At 44.7% G+C, this 15820-nt stretch overlaps 1 protein-coding gene across 1 annotated transcript in view; it reads left to right on the forward strand.

Annotated features, from left to right (window-relative positions):
* Positions 1-13047, forward strand: part of LOC110502498 (protein FAM53B) — a 38047-nt gene extending 25000 nt beyond the window's left edge. The window contains exons 3-5 of the mRNA XM_021580555.2: positions 404-458; positions 2443-3296; positions 11528-13047. Of these exons, the coding sequence (XP_021436230.2) occupies positions 404-458; positions 2443-3296; positions 11528-11887 (1269 nt within the window). The 3' untranslated portion in view covers positions 11888-13047. The remainder of the gene's footprint in view (positions 1-403; positions 459-2442; positions 3297-11527) is intronic.
* The last annotated feature ends 2773 nt before the right edge of the window (positions 13048-15820 follow it).

Below are 15820 nucleotides of genomic sequence, written 5' to 3' on the forward strand. Positions count from 1 at the left end.
GGGCTGCTTTTCAAATCAAACAATTTGGGTGAAAAGGCTTCAACTGAAATTAAGCCCATGTGAGTAGTTGTACCTCTTTATAGCCCCCAGTGTGTACTGTAAGGTACAGTACACACTGTGCTGTCACAGTAGTGCTGTCATGACACTGTTTTGTTGTGACGTTGAACCTAAGGTGTCTCCCAGCAATGTTAATGACTCTGTCCCTTTGCCCCATTTCTCTATGAGCTTGACTGCACCACCCTGTTTGTTCTCCTTTCTGAATTGTTCTGTACGTTCTAGGACAAACAGGGATTGTGTGTGGGTTGCTTGGAGAGTTATGTACGGACATGTTTAGAGTCTGATAAATGAGCCTAGTCTAAGCCATGTCCTCTTTGTCTGTTTCCCTCCATCTGTCCATCAACAGCGTAAGCGCGGCACCATGAGCAGAGGGACTACCCTCTTCTCCTGTGGCACTGTGGGTGAGTGCATCCATCCCTCAGACTAAGGCCTTTACTCTTTTATCCTCACCATTTTTAGTTTCTTACCGTCTTGTATCAGGCTTTATTTTCATTTTCTTTGTGTTGTTCACCAGCTTTATGTCTTGTTATAAGCTCCCCTCCCCTTTAACTATTTCTGCTGATCCCCTTCTGTCACTCTCTTTCTGTCTCACTTCTCTCTTTTACCATCTGTCTCTCGCCTCCCTCTCATGCCCAGTGTGCACCTGCCTTCACAATGAGCTGTGCACTGCACTCATTGGACTCAAAAGTAATGGAGTGTTGTGTGGCCTTTGTCAATGATTTCCTTGGCTCAGCGAATATCACACTCCTTACCCCCCCCCCCCCCCCCCCATGTTAAAAGACAAGCTACTGTAAATAAAAGTTCCTTTGGACCGCCCCGTCATCTGTCCCATGTACCGGAGAGGGGTACTGTAGATACTGTATCTGTTACAGCTGACATAAGACATTGTATGCTGTTAAATGGCCTTTGCTGGGATTGCAGTCCTTTGCAGAACACATTTTTCCACTGGGCGAGGTTATTTCTTTTAGATGCTTTCTCCTATTGTCATTTTGTATTCTTGACATTCTTGTCAGGTCATGTCGTAGCCCCCGTCCATTGTTCTTTGGGACTGAAACAAAGACTTCCGCCCACCAAAGAGAGGTCAAAAATGGAGAGAGGCATTTGAAGGGATGGATTTGGACAGAGATGAGCCCCTGGTTGCCAATTGGGAATCAACAGATATCTGTGCTAGCTTTGAGATCAGTAGCGGCTACATTGGCCAGAACCAGTGTGGTGTTTTGCCCACTGGACTGTCATATTCTTCCTTTGTGCCTGTGATGAATAATGTCGGCATATTCATTTGTCAAGTTCTGTCTGAATTTAAACCAATCAAGTCAGGCTGCATTTCTGTCCGTTGGAGGAAGCCACCCACCCGGACTAAGACATATTCCCCAGTCAGAGGACTTTTGGAAGTTCTCCTTCAGTCTAAACTTGTCTTCACTTAACTTTTCAGTTGGAGAAACCCCCATCAACAGTAAAACAAGTGGCACAACATTGTCCGGTTCATAGACCTGAAAGTCAGTGTTTGTTATGTGACTGGTACTGTTTTTGGCCAAACACCACCGTGCCACTGTTGCCCTTAGGCCTCCTCGTGCAAATTTTTGTTAACTAAGCATTCTGTGACAACTGTAGTGCCAAATAAAACATGTGATTAATTCATGACGTATGTTGTCATTTGACATTTACATGTCTAGTAGAGGCTGCCAGGTTGCTTGTAGAATCTTGTAATACCAATAAGCTCAGACTATTTCCCTGCCAGCCATAATTCAACTGTTGATCTAGAGCTAGCAGCTCTGTTTCAGATAATGTACTGTCAAGAAGTGCAGCTTGGGTTGAACCAATCCCCTGTCTATAGCTAGCTGTTTTTTACTATCCTGTCTTAAACCACCTCTACTGAGAATCTAGACCTTGAGTGATGTGCTCCATCTCTCTCTCTCTCTCTATTAGAGTTCCTACAGATGTGGCGATACTCACCAGGATACACTTTACAGTTTAACTAACCAAGAGCTGCTATTGCTTACTGTCTAAGTGTGCGTGTGCATGCATGTGTGATCATTTACTGGGTTGGTCATCCTAACGCGAAGCCCCACTCGCATACGTGAAGAAGATGCACACTGCACATTGAACCTCACCCTGGAAACTTTGCCCTGCTTTCCCTGTCGTTTATTGTTTCACTTAAAGCTGTACTTTATCTTGACATAGCCTCTGTAGAGGAGATAAAGTGGGATTTCCAAAACTCCATGAGATGGCAAATAGTAGCTTATGTTGCCAGAGGGGGAGAAGTAATATAGGAGGAACATAGTAATGATTTCAAATTAGGCCCCTGATATATTAGATGATATATAAAGTATAAAACATAACATAACGTGTGTGTTCATGTATTTATTGTGTGTTCTTGTGTTCCAGAGGCAGACAGGTGGCTAGACCTGCGCAGAGGCTGTGCCGTCCAGCCAGGGACCCCCTGCCAGTCCGGCGCCAGTCTGGAGAGCCTGTGGGACGTTCTGCCCGAGGAGTGTCAGCGGAGTAGCCGGGTCTGGGGCCGCGAGGTGGGCACTGCCACCGCCATCACCAGCCTCATTCGAGACCTCAACCTGGGCGATGCCAAGCTGGCAGCCACCCAGTCCCTGGCCCTCGCCACCTCCACCTCAGCCGCCACGGCGCCCCCTAGCAAGCGCCAGTGCCGCTCACTCTCACTGTCCTTCTCCGAAGCGTTTGGGAGCTGCAGGTCGTCATGGAGACCTCAGGGGTCGCGAGTGTGGACGGCGGTGGAGAAGAGGAGGTGCCACAGCGGGGGGAGTGTGCAGCGCTGCTCTGGAGGAAGTGGAATAGGAGGTGGTGGAAGTTTTTCAGGGGTTCATTTTCCTGCCATGCAGCGGAGCTCCAGTTTCAGCCTGCCATCCCGCTCCAACAACCCCACAGAAGGCTCCCTGGAGCTTCCCTGCTTCAACCAGCACCTGCCCCTTCACCCTCTGTTCACTGCCTCCCCTACCTCCCCCTCCTACCACCACTCTCTCAGGCCCCTCTCCTTGTCCCATGAGCAGATCAGCCTGCCAGACCAACACAGAGAGGGGGCCAGCTCACCGGACTGCAACCCACAGCTGGGGAGACGTGCTGGGCAGACAGCAGGGAGGACTGGGGGGCTGTCGCGGAGCAAGTCCCAGCCCTGCGTCCTGAACGATAAGAAGATCGGTATGAAGCGCAGGAGACCAGAGGATGCTCAGGAACCACGACCCTCCCTGGACCTGGCCAAGATGACCCAGGTTAGTAACCGTGGACACACACACACCCTTCAATAGTCTGCCAAGAGTGTCTGGCAATGCCAAATTACTGAAAGGCAACTTTAGATCAAACCATATTAGTGGAATCTGATTATCTTATGATGACTAAGACATTTCACAGAGCTTAATCGGTATTTTCTCATCTTGATTAAGAGTAGATCAAATGAAGATCTTACGAAGGGCATATATCACACCACACAAGTTGAAAAACATTAAACAAAGCCTTTCAGACTTGTTGGGATGGCTGTGGTGAGGTCGGTACACTAATGCATCTGCAAATATCCAGCTGTCAAAAGATTCTGGACTGAGTTAGTTGATATGTTGTCTGAAATCTTGAATGTATGTATCCCACTGTTTCCTGTAGTGTACCTACTAGGGAGTAGGGTAAGATCCAACCTAGAACCACGCTAAGCATTATTACTCTGGCCCAACTATCAGTCAAACGGACAATACTTAGGAATTGGAAAATGTGTAAACCTCAGTGTTTCAGAATGGACACTTGATTAAAGGACTTCTTGGACTATGGAACGAGCAGCCTTCAAGACTATGACAATGGACTAGATGGTCTCTGGGACACTATCAGAACACATGTAAACCGTAGAACAGGGGTATTCAACTCTTACCCTACGAGGTCCGGAGCCTACTGGTTTTCTTGTTCTACCTGATAATTAATTGCACCCAACCTTGTGTCCCAGGTCTAAATCAGTCCCTGATTAGAGGGGAACAGTGAAACAACGCAGTGGAACTGGCTCCGAGGTCCAGAGATGAGTTTGAAGGCCATAGAACATAACCTAAATAAATCAAGTTGTATACAGCATGTGTGCTGGTCCTGATGATTGTGTGTGCGCTTGCTTCCATGCCCGCCCGGGTGTCCAGTGGTTCTTCCCGTCCTTGGGAAATCCCTTTGGGAAGGGGGCGGGGGGCATCACCCTGCCAGCAGTTCGGAGCGGGTGGGGGTGATGCACCCACTGATGAGAGCAGCCGTTTGTATTAAGACACCTTAACTCAATTGTTTTGTGTACTGTAAAATAAAAAATATATATAGCTCAACTTTCATCCAAGTCTTTAAACTCTGTAATACCTTTAATAACCTGAATACATAAGGTTAGACCAGGCCAAACAAAATTACCAACAAAGGAATACTTCTGTTCAGAGGTTGGGAACATTCAAGAGCTCTTCAAACATAATTTGGCTTCCTTCTTTGTGTCTGATCTGGGGGATTAAATCAGGCTGTATTAAGTTTTTCTGGGTCGATGGTTTGTAGTGTGGTGGGTAAATGTTTTCAAGTCTCCCCTTTGGAAAATGGCGTTAACTAAGGAGCATTCCTTGTGTTTGGTCATGCTTCGCACTGCCATGCTCTAGCACACTTGGCTCCGGTTATCATTTCATTGATTCTGTTGGGTAAACACACGATGCAAATGTTGAACCCGCAGTCAATTTCCCTCTTCCTCCCTCCCTCCGTCACTCTATCCCTCCCTCCAGTGGTTGACTGTGGGGGAGGGAGATTTGATTAATGATCAGGCTATTTAGTCACCCAGGTTTTTATTTTTAGCTGGATCACATTATGCCTGGCCTGGAGGAGGCTTGTTTGTGCTTGTGGAGTGCCAGAGGAAGTCGTGGAACTGCTCTGAGATTACTACATGATGGCTTCATGTAGAATGGATGGATAGGATCATGGATACAGTCTAATTTTGCACATGAATCAGATGGTGAATGCAGCCAATTATGATGATACAGCACTATATGCAGTCCCACTCTTAACTTTCCTACAGTGATACCACACTGGCTCACTTAGCTCTATCCCTCTGAAGAAGGCGTCTCCCTTGAGAATGTGCTGAGATAGCACAGTTTGGAATTAAATCCAGCACATATAGGGCTCCTCCAGGACTAGCACAGTGTAAACACTGATGTAGCTAGCTGATATCATTACTTTGTGCCTCTCCTTCCTCCTCAACCCTGCCAGGGTTGGATCAACAAGTGTTCAGTAATGGAGCCTAGCATGTTTCCTGTGTCCATGCCAGCCACTAAAACCAAGGGCATTTTCGTTATCCGCACCAGTTACCTCTGCTCTCTGGAATGCCCAATGGCTCACAGTCTATTATTTTCGCATGGATAGTACCAATAATGAATGGAGGCTAGTTTTTTATTATTCCGTTTTTGTTTGTGGTTGGGATTGCTCGACTGCGCTTTAGCACTGTGTGAGGAGGACTGATGAGATCAGGTGGTGCGGGTTTGTGCAGTAGTTTCAGCCATCACGCACGCATGAAACCAGATATGCACTTACCAATTTACTCTCTCACAGCACAGAATACTGTAGGTCACGAAATCACACTGACACACACGCACACACATTGTCACAGATGCACACAGCCAAACTCAGGCACTCTTGATCAATCTCAGTCCTGTTGAGTATAGCATGGCTTAGGTAAGGTATTGAGTCTGACTCAGTACTATAAACTTGGCTGCAATAGTGATACACAAGCAGAAACGGCCTGTATATAGCACTGCAAATGTACGGTAGCTCAATATAACCGTAGTGTATGTATGAAACTATGAATACGGTTATATTTGTACTGATTATTGCTTTGGAACTTCTGTAATGCCGGCTTAGGGGTGAGGGGTTTGCCAGACGCAAAAGGGTGCGCTTCCTGTGTACTAACAAATGCACAAACAGGAAGTACCTGTGACGTACTCTATAGAGAAATGGTCCTCTGAATTGAAGGCTATGTTACAGGACTGTTTTGCTAGCGCTGACTGGAATATGTTTCGGGACTCCGGCGATAGCATCGATGAGCTAACCACCTCCGCCTTGGGCTTCATCAGGAAATGCATCGCCGACGTTGTCCCCACAGCTGCTTCCCCAATCAAAAGTCCTGGATTAACACAGAGGTACACGCTAAACTAAAGGACAGGGCTACCACACACAGGGCTATCTCAGCCAACACCGAGGCTACGGCTGAGGAAACGAACGGTATTCCATGGTGCATTCTCAGAGCATGCGCTGACCAGTTGGCAGGCATCTTCACGTCATTTTCAACCTCTCTGTAATCCCCACGTCTCAAGTTGACCACCATCATTCATGTTCCCAAGAACTGTAAGGCTACCTGCCACAATGACTACTGCCCTCTAAAGTGATTTGAAAGTCATGGCGTACATCACCTCCATCATTCCAGACACCCTAGAGCAACTCCAATTTGCATTCCGCCCCAACAGATCTACAGACAATGCAATCTCAATTGCACTCCACACTGCCATCTCCCACCTAGAGGAATACCTATGTGAGAAAGTTGTTAATCGATTACAGCTCAGCATTCAACACCATAGTGCCCTCCAAGCTCATCACCAAACTCGGGACCCTGGGACTGAACACCTCCCCTGTTCACCCACAACTGCACGGCCAGGCACGACTCCAACACCATCATTAAGTTTGCAGACGACACAACAGTGGTAGGCCTGATCACCGACAACGACGAGACAGCCTATAGTGAGGAGGTCAGAGACCTGGCTGAGTGGTGCCAGAACAACAACCTATCCCTCAACGTAACCAAGACTAAGGAGATGATTGTGGACTACAGGAAAAGGAGGACCGAGCACGCTCCCATTCTCATCGACGGGGCTGTAGTGGAGCAGGTCGAGAGCTTCAAGTACCTTGGTGACAACATCAGCAAACTAGAATGGCCCAAACACACCAAGACAGTCGTGAAGAGGGCACGACAAAGCCTATTCCCCCTCAGGAAACTAAATATTTGGCATGGGTCCTCAGATCCTCAAAAGCTTCCACAGCTGCAATATTGAGAGCATGGTTGCATCACTGCCTGGTACGGCAGTTGCCCGGCCTCCGACCGCAAGGCACTACACAGTGTAGTGCATACGGCCCAGTAAGCTGCCTTCCATCCAGGACCTCTAAACCAGGCGGTGTTAGAGGAAGACCCTGAAAATTGTCAAAGACCCCAGCCACCCCAGTCATACAGTCTCTACTACCGCATGGCAAACGGTACCGGAGTGCCAAGTCTAGGACAAAGGCTTTTCAACAGTTTTTACCCCAAAGCCATAAGTTTCCTGAAAAGGTAATCAAATGGCTACCCGGACTATTTGCATTGTGTGCCATATGCCCCCCCCCTCCCCCAACTCCTCTTTTACGCTGCTGCTACTCTCTGTTTATCATATATGCATAGTCACTTTAACCATCTGTACATACTACCTCAATCAGCCCGACTAACCAGTGCCTGTATATAGCCTCGCTACTGTTATAGCCTCGCTACAGTATATAGCCTCGCTACTGTTATAGCCTCGCTACAGTATATAGCCTCGCTACTGTTATAGCCTCGCTACTGTATATAGCCTCGCTACTGTATATAGCCTCGCTACTGTTATATAGCCTCGCTACTGTTATAGCGTCGCTACTGTATATAGCCTCGCTACTGTATATAGCCTCGCTACTGTATATAGCCTCGCTACTGTTATAGCCTCGCTACTGTTATAGCCTCGCTACTGTATATAGCCTCGCTACTGTTATAGCCTCGCTACTGTATATAGCCTCGCTACTGTTATAGCCTCGCTACTGTATGTAGCCTCGCTACTGTATATAGCCTCGCTACTGTTATAGCCTCGCTACTGTATATAGCCTCGCTACTGTATATAGCCTCGCTACTTTATATAGCCTCGCTACTGTTATAGCCTCGCTACTGTATATAGCCTTGCTACTGTTATAGCCTCGCTACTGTATATAGCCTCGCTACTGTATATAGCCTCGCTACTGTTATAGCCTCGCTACTGTATATAGCCTCGCTACTGTATATAGCCTCGCTACTGTTATAGCCTCGCTACTGTATGTAGCCTCGCTACTGTTATTTTTCACTGTATTTTTTATTTATTTTTATTTTTATTTTTTTTACTTACCTATTGTTCACCTAATACCATTTTTGCACTGTTGGTTAGAGCCTGTAAGTAAGCATTTCACTGTAAGGTCTACACCTGTCTGTATTCGGCGCATGTGATAAATAAACCTTGATTTGAACCGTTTAGAAGTCACTTTTCGTACATAGTCCCCCCATTTTAGGGGACCAAAAGTATTGGGACAAATTCACATATGTGTATTTAAGTAGTCAGTATTTCCATATTCCTAGCACGCAATGATTACTTCAAGCTTGTGACTCTACAAATTGTTGGATGCATTTGCAGTTTGTACGAGTGTGCATACGTCTCTGGGGGCAAGAGAAATTGCAGTGTAGAGAGAGGGGTTATTTATTTCTCCCTAAATCTCCCCTGCTGGTGGAGGGCTAGCAGAGCAGAGTCTCATGAATTAATATATTCTCATTGGCCTGGGTTCAGGCTCGTGAAGTGACGGGTCACTTCTCCTCGCCATTCCTGGGATGACAGGCATGGTGAGCATAGCTGAGCTGCAGCCCCTGTGGGGTTGTGGGAATACCTAAGTGGTTGGGTTGGTGTGGTGGCATGGGGCCTTGCTATGGCAGCAAACTGTGACACAAACACACACCCACATACACGCAGGTAAATATGTTAGACTTGTACTAGTCTCTGTCCGTCTGCCTGCCAGTAATGGGTAAAGCTCCATTTTTTCCCCTCCTGTGTCTGCGTTTGTTCCAGGAGGTCCCTCTCTCTCCCATAACACACTGTCTCTCTGGGGGCATTTTATTATACCAGTCCCTCCTTTTTTTATATGGGTCTTGGAAATACGCTCTGATCAAGAGCTTTAGCTGAGTGACTCCTATTTATGTATGTGTGTGTGTGTGTGTGGGTACATTGTCTTCAGAAAGTATTCATATCCTCTTGACGTATTCAACATTTTGTTGTGTTACAGCATGAATTCAAATAGATTTTTAGTCTCAACCATCTACACACACTGCCCCATAACGACTAAGTGAAAACATGTTTTTAGAAATGTTTATATCAGAAATATCTCTCTTGCATACGTTTTCACACCCCTGAGTCAATACATGTTAGAATCACCTTTGGCAGCGATTACAGCTGTGAGTCTTTCTTGGTAAGTCTCTAAGAGCGTTGCACACAATATTTGCGTTGTGTTGGATTTGCCCTGTATGTGTGGGGTACAGAAATTAGGTTGTCATTCAAAAATCATTTAACACTATTATTGCACACAGAGTCCATGCAACTTATTTTACTTGTTAAAATTTTGTTAAGCAAAATTGTGCTCCTGAATTTATTTAGGCTTGCCATAACAAAGGGTTGCTATTCATTTTTCATTCATTTGTAAGTTTCTAAAAACATAATTCCACATTGACATTATGGGGTATTGTGTGTAGGCCAGTAACACAAAATATAAATGTAATACATTTTCAATTCAGGCTGTAACACAACAACATGTGGGAAAAGACGGGTGCTCTAGAAAACAAAAGGTGGGTAAACTGCAGATTATTAAAAGCCCTTTCCCCAAATCCTGGTCTTAGCCCAATATGATTTAATAGGAAGCATATTGTAGAGAATACCACCCCCCCTTTCTGCCTCTCCCTCATTCCCCCTCTCATCTGTGTGTTATAATTAGAAGGGGGTACTACAAGGGTTGAAGAAAGAGGGAGAGGCCCTCAAAAATCCCCTTTCCACTCCATTGAGGTGACTACAGCAAAGCACTGGCCTTCAGTGGTCACCTGATATATTATTGGTGTACCAGAATGTGTCTAAATGTTAGCTTTGTGCATGTTTTAGCCACAGAATGTAAAGCTGACATTGCCAAAGATAGTAAACATTAAAGTTATATAAACCCAGCACTTTATAATTTTTATTTGATTTCTCTCATAACGTAGTGTATTTGGGAGCCCCAACCCAAAACATGTACGTTTTGTAAAAGCATTTTGTTAAAGTCTCTACCAGTCCATTGTAACAGGAAGAAGTGAATGAGGGATTTGAGGAACATTAGAGTTGTCCATCATGTGTGCCGTGGGCTATAGAAACACTCATCTCTATTCACCTCCATGCCTTCAACATCTGCTACTGGGAGAGAGGGACGCTTCACCCTTTCACTGCTGGGATGCCTCTGCTCTGGCTCTATTGTAAGGTTGAGGGAATGAATGGCTTGTTCCTCGCCATTCGTTCGTTTTTGTAGAGCGCGTCCCTATTCTGATTATCGGCTGTTGTCAAACACACATGGCTGTGAAAATACGATTCTCTTCCTCAATAGTGTGCAGTGAATTCTATTAGATGAAAAGTCGAAATCAGTATGACATCCTGGCATTTAAAGCATACACATTTTTTTTGAAATTGCACATTATACTATAAAACGTTGCATTTTTTGCATAACCAAAAAGCCTACTGTTTAGAATGTAAATATTGGTATTCAGACAGTGCCAGTCTAACTAGCCCTCTCTTGCGCTTTCTCTCTCTCTCGCTTTCTCTCTCTCGTTAGTAAACACACGCACTCTCTTAAGCATACATGTAGTTGTCACCCAAATAGCCTGATTTATACACCTTGCATGGGCACAGTGTGTTTGTCGTACACACACGTCTCTGGTCTCTGAAAGGAGAGATCACACCTAAGTAAACCCAGAGCTGCTCCAGAGTAATCTCTCCTCTCCTGAGGGCTTATGATGTCCATTTGCTGGGTGTTTGCTCATTAGAGCATGCACGGACACACACACACACACACACACTATACATTTTCCCTTTTGTCCAACACAATTATTCATAAGTGTCAACTTGATGATGGGTGTGTGAGTTGGCCAGTGCAGTTCAATAAGCTAGGTCAAGCCAAACAAGGAGGAGGAATCATATAAGATATATTATAACATTATAAGTCTTCAGGAAAGCTTGCCGTTTTGCCTGGTGTGTTTTTGTGCTTCATCCCCTCAGTGCAGCAGGACAGGGAGAGACATGGGGTTGGGAGGAAGAGGATACCTTTGTGGTTTGCAACTGATCTCACCATGTTGTCTTTCCACTGTGTTTCCTCTGACTGTGAACAGACTAACCAGAACATTAACAAAACTAGCTCCCTAGTGGAAGGGCGAGTTCAGCTCTACCAGTGAAGCACGAGTCACACACCCACATGCCATAAAGACCTAGCTCTCAGGTTTCTCTGAACAACTCTCACAGAGTATTACTGATGGGTTAATTAAGTTAGGTTGGTACATAGGTTGTGTGACCTGAATCAAGATTGAACAGTAAGACAACGATACTGTAAATGTGTTGTTATACCAATCAAAATCTCCCTTTCTTTTCCTCTTATTTCTTCTCTCAAACAGAAACTCCAGACTTTCCACAGCTTGAGCTGCCCTGGGTTCTCTGGTCCAGACAGCTGTCAATCAAACATGCCCCCACCCTCCTCCAGGAGCTTGAGCCAATCGGAATCTTACTTCACCTGTGCACCTGACCTAGGTGCTGAGACTCAACAGGAAGTGGATGAGGAGGAGGATAACTCTTCCTATGAGGAGCTGGACAGTGACTCTGCGTGTAGCCTGGACTCTAGGCCCTGGTCCCCATGCAGGGGAGGGGGGGAGAGAATGGGAGAGGGACACCCCCTCTGGAAGAGTGAGTGTGGGACAGAGAAGGACATCTACCAGCTGGGGGGAGAGCTGGACATCGACCAGATCGAGAGGAACTGAACGGAACCTGAAGCCTTTGGATAAAGGATTGTCGTAACCTTTTGTGAATTTTGCAGAAAAACAGAGAATTTAGAACTTCATGACCACGCGAAGGATGCCTTACGTATGATAGGGGGATATTTAGCGGATTGAAAGGAACTTCGCGAGTTTGGACAGAGTTGTTTTTGGAACATTATAAGGATGTTTGCGAATAATGTGGGAGGCAAGGGATGTTGTACTGTATGTGATGTCAATGAAGGACAAAGCACGTGAAACTGTTGATAGAAAGTGTTGCATGTGAACTTTGGTTGAACTTTGAGGTCCTGCGGGACAAACAGTTGTTTTGAACTGTCTCGTTGTCTTTCTGAATTTAAAGGCAGTTGCTTTCGCTTGGTGACATGCAGCCTAACTCTGGAGTGGGTATCGAGGGATAGTCTTTAACACCTCAAACTCCTCTCTCCTCTAAAATTGAGTACCTCCTTATACAACTGGACAGAACTAACGGCAAGGTTTTAGTACTGTAGCATTTGCAGCAGGAGTATGTTACAACTTCTGCTTTTCTCTACCAGACTAGGGGGACATGATGGCCTGAGAGAGAGGGATGAAGTAGAGCAGTAGAGAAACTGTTATTTTCATATATACCTCCCCTTGACCCTTTTCTTCAACTATTCTTACAGGAAGAATGTCCCCTGCTGAATTCCAAGTTAACCCCTATACCATAGGCACTCCTGTAGATCTGAAAGAATGAAAGTACCAGTATTACTTTCCTTCTGTTTGGCTGTGTGGAGTTTTCACTATATATGCTTACATCTATCCAAGAATTTCAGGTCTTCGGGAGTACCTAGGGGATAGGGGTCAATTTGGAATTCATAAAGTATTCACACATCCTCGCTGAATGAAAAATAAGCTTTAAGGGGTTTGGAAATACCTGCCGATTTGTTCAGTCAGATACAAGTCCTTTTCACCTCAGAAATCCCTGCTCGAAACAAACCTTTCTGACTTTTTATAGATTCTAATATGCAAAATGTATATTTGAATAAACACAGAATTTTAAGTCTTCAGTTCTAATATCAATGTATATTTTTCTAAATGTATGTTTTTATTATCTGTTTGCGAAGGATCAGGAATAAGAGACCCTACTTTAACAGGACAGACATGAAATAAAAACGCAAACTGCCGTGGTCATGTTGTGTTTCATTATTATCAGGGTGCCATTATACATGATGGTACAGCTTGACATTAAGCCTTCATGTCATAAACATGACATAGTGTGTGTTTACATAGATGTGCCGCTGATCTGATGTCCTCTAATTTGTTTATGAAGTCATTGAGCTGCCATTGACTTTGGCATATCATGCCACGTAAGCTGTTTATACCCTATGATGGATACAGTCAGTTAGGTAAACATCTGTGTGCTCCACAACCCACCGGCACCAAACAAAATGGCAGGAAGTCTAGACACAGGATACCCCTGCAATGTCAATGACCTCTGAGGCAAGAGGAAGTGATGTCACAGCCACCGGAATGCTTCTTCTCTCCTCAGTTCAGTTGGAAGGCAGACGGACACGTCGCCAAGGTGGGGCTGTTTTGCCTGGGGATATCCTGTCATGTGCATCTAATGTCTGTCCATGTCTGAGGGAGTTAAAAGAACCTGCTGCCACAGTGAAGAAAATAAGATTTAAAATGAGGTTCTAGAGTTATGTCTACACTGTATTTTCTTCTGCCCCCAGGCTGCTTCATTGTTCTTAGTGGAGTGTAGTTTTCCCACAGTGGACTGATAGGGAGAAGTGTGCGGACCTGTTTGCAACGTCTCTCACAACAGGATGTTGCAACCAGCTGAATGCCCTATCCAAACTCTAACCCCAGTGGGGTGTTACCTTACCACATATACACACACACACACACGCCTTTGAATGAATGCTGACTGTGCACTCTGTCAGTAAACAGAGAGAACTTGTAAACTGGTCTGAAAATATTGGGACTGCCTTTCTCGCAGCTACTCCCAACGACTCCATCTCTCCTCAGAGCTGTTGTCACAGCTGCTCACACAGTGCCAGGGGGGGATTACCGATTCAATCAAAGGATGGATGGATGCAGGGAGGTTTCAAGGGGGGGTGAAATATTAAATGAAGGAAAGGGAGGCTGTCTTGGCTGTTGAAAGCAGCAAACCTCCAGTTCACAGCCCATTTCTCTCTTCAGCACAATAGCCTGGAAACACAGCATCACGTTGCCACGGACAACAAGTCCGTCGCCCGCTCAGACCCAAAGGTCACTGACCTCCCTCCACACACACATACACACTTCCTGTCAGACAGGAAGTAGCAGGCTGAGAGGAATAGATATTTAGAGTCTGAGGTAACACAAACACCCACTCACACGACTTGCCCAGGCCTATAAATAAGGGGCATTGTGTAGTAGAGGCTGTTAAATGTGGACATTAGTGAGAAAGAGGGAAATAGTAGTGTTACTCAAAAGTCACAGATCCTGGGCTATATAGCCCCGATTACTTGTGTGAAAACACTGGTGATGTTTTCAGGGTAAGCAGAGATTTGACTTAGTCAGCAGAAAAGGTCTTCGCCCTCAGAACGACTGAGGAGTAGCATTCATTGTTTTGTAAAGGGTCATTTCAAGACGGATTCAGTATAGCCCAACCACTGCAATAAAGAATAAAGAAAATGAATCTTGTCTTCCATGTTCAAAAAGTATTCACACCCCTTAACTTTATAAATTTTTGTTTTGTTTTATAGCATTCATTTAACATGTATAAAACTTAGATTTTGTGTCACTGGTCTAAGCACAAAGTGGAAGTTTGTATTTTGACATTTTGACAAAAAAATGTAGCTTGAAAAGCCTAAATGTCTTGAGACGATAAGTATTCAACCCCTTTTGTTATGGAAAGCCTAAAGTTCAGGAGTACAAATTTGCTTAACAAGTCACATACTAAGTTGCGTGGACTCACTCTGTGTGCCATAATAGTATTTAACTTGATTTTTGAATGACTACCTCGTATCCCACACATACTGTTCCCCTCACATACAATTATCTGTAAGGTCCCTCAGTCGAGCAGTGAATTTCAAATACAGATTCAACCACAAAGACAACAGAGGTTTTCCAATGCCTCGCAAAGAAGGGCACATATTGGTAAATAGATATATTTGTTTAAAGCAGACATTGAATATCCCTTTGAGCATGGTGAAGTTATTAATACAATGTTGGATGGTGTATCAATACACCCTGTCACTACAATGTTGCAGGCATCCTTCCTTACTCAGTTGCCGGAGAGGAAGGAAAGCACTCAGGAATTTCACCATGAGGCCAAAGTTGACTTTAAAACAGTTTCATAGTTTGACTGCTGTAATAAGAGAAAACTGAGGGTGGATCAACAACATCTTTACTCTACAATACTAACGTAAATGACAGAGTGAAAAGAAGGAAGCCTGTACAGAATAAAAAATATTCCAAAACATGCATCCTGTTTTCAATTAGGCACTAATGTAATGTAAAAACTGCAACACATTTAACAAAGACATTTACTTTATGTTCTGAATACAAAACATTATGTTTGGGGAAAATCCAACACAAAATGCCACTGAGTACCACTCTCCATATTTTCAAGCATGGTGGTGACTGCATCATGTTATTGGTCTGCTTGTCATCAGCAAGGACTGGGGAGTTTTTTAGGATACAAATAAATGGAATATAGCTAAGCACAGGCAAAATCCTAGATGAAAACCTGGTTCATTCTGCTATCCACCAGATACTGGGAGACAAATTCACTTTTCAGCAGGACAATAACCTAAAACACAACACCAAATATACACTGGAATTTCTTACCAAGACGACAATGAATGTTCCTGAGGGCCTAATTACAGTAACTTAAATTGGCTTGAAAATGTATGGCAAGACTTGAAAATGTCTGTCTAGCAATGTCCAACAACCAACTTGAGAGCTTGA

This window comes from Oncorhynchus mykiss, chromosome 23, assembly GCF_013265735.2.
Source record: "Oncorhynchus mykiss isolate Arlee chromosome 23, USDA_OmykA_1.1, whole genome shotgun sequence".
Lineage (NCBI taxonomy): Eukaryota > Metazoa > Chordata > Actinopteri > Salmoniformes > Salmonidae > Oncorhynchus > Oncorhynchus mykiss.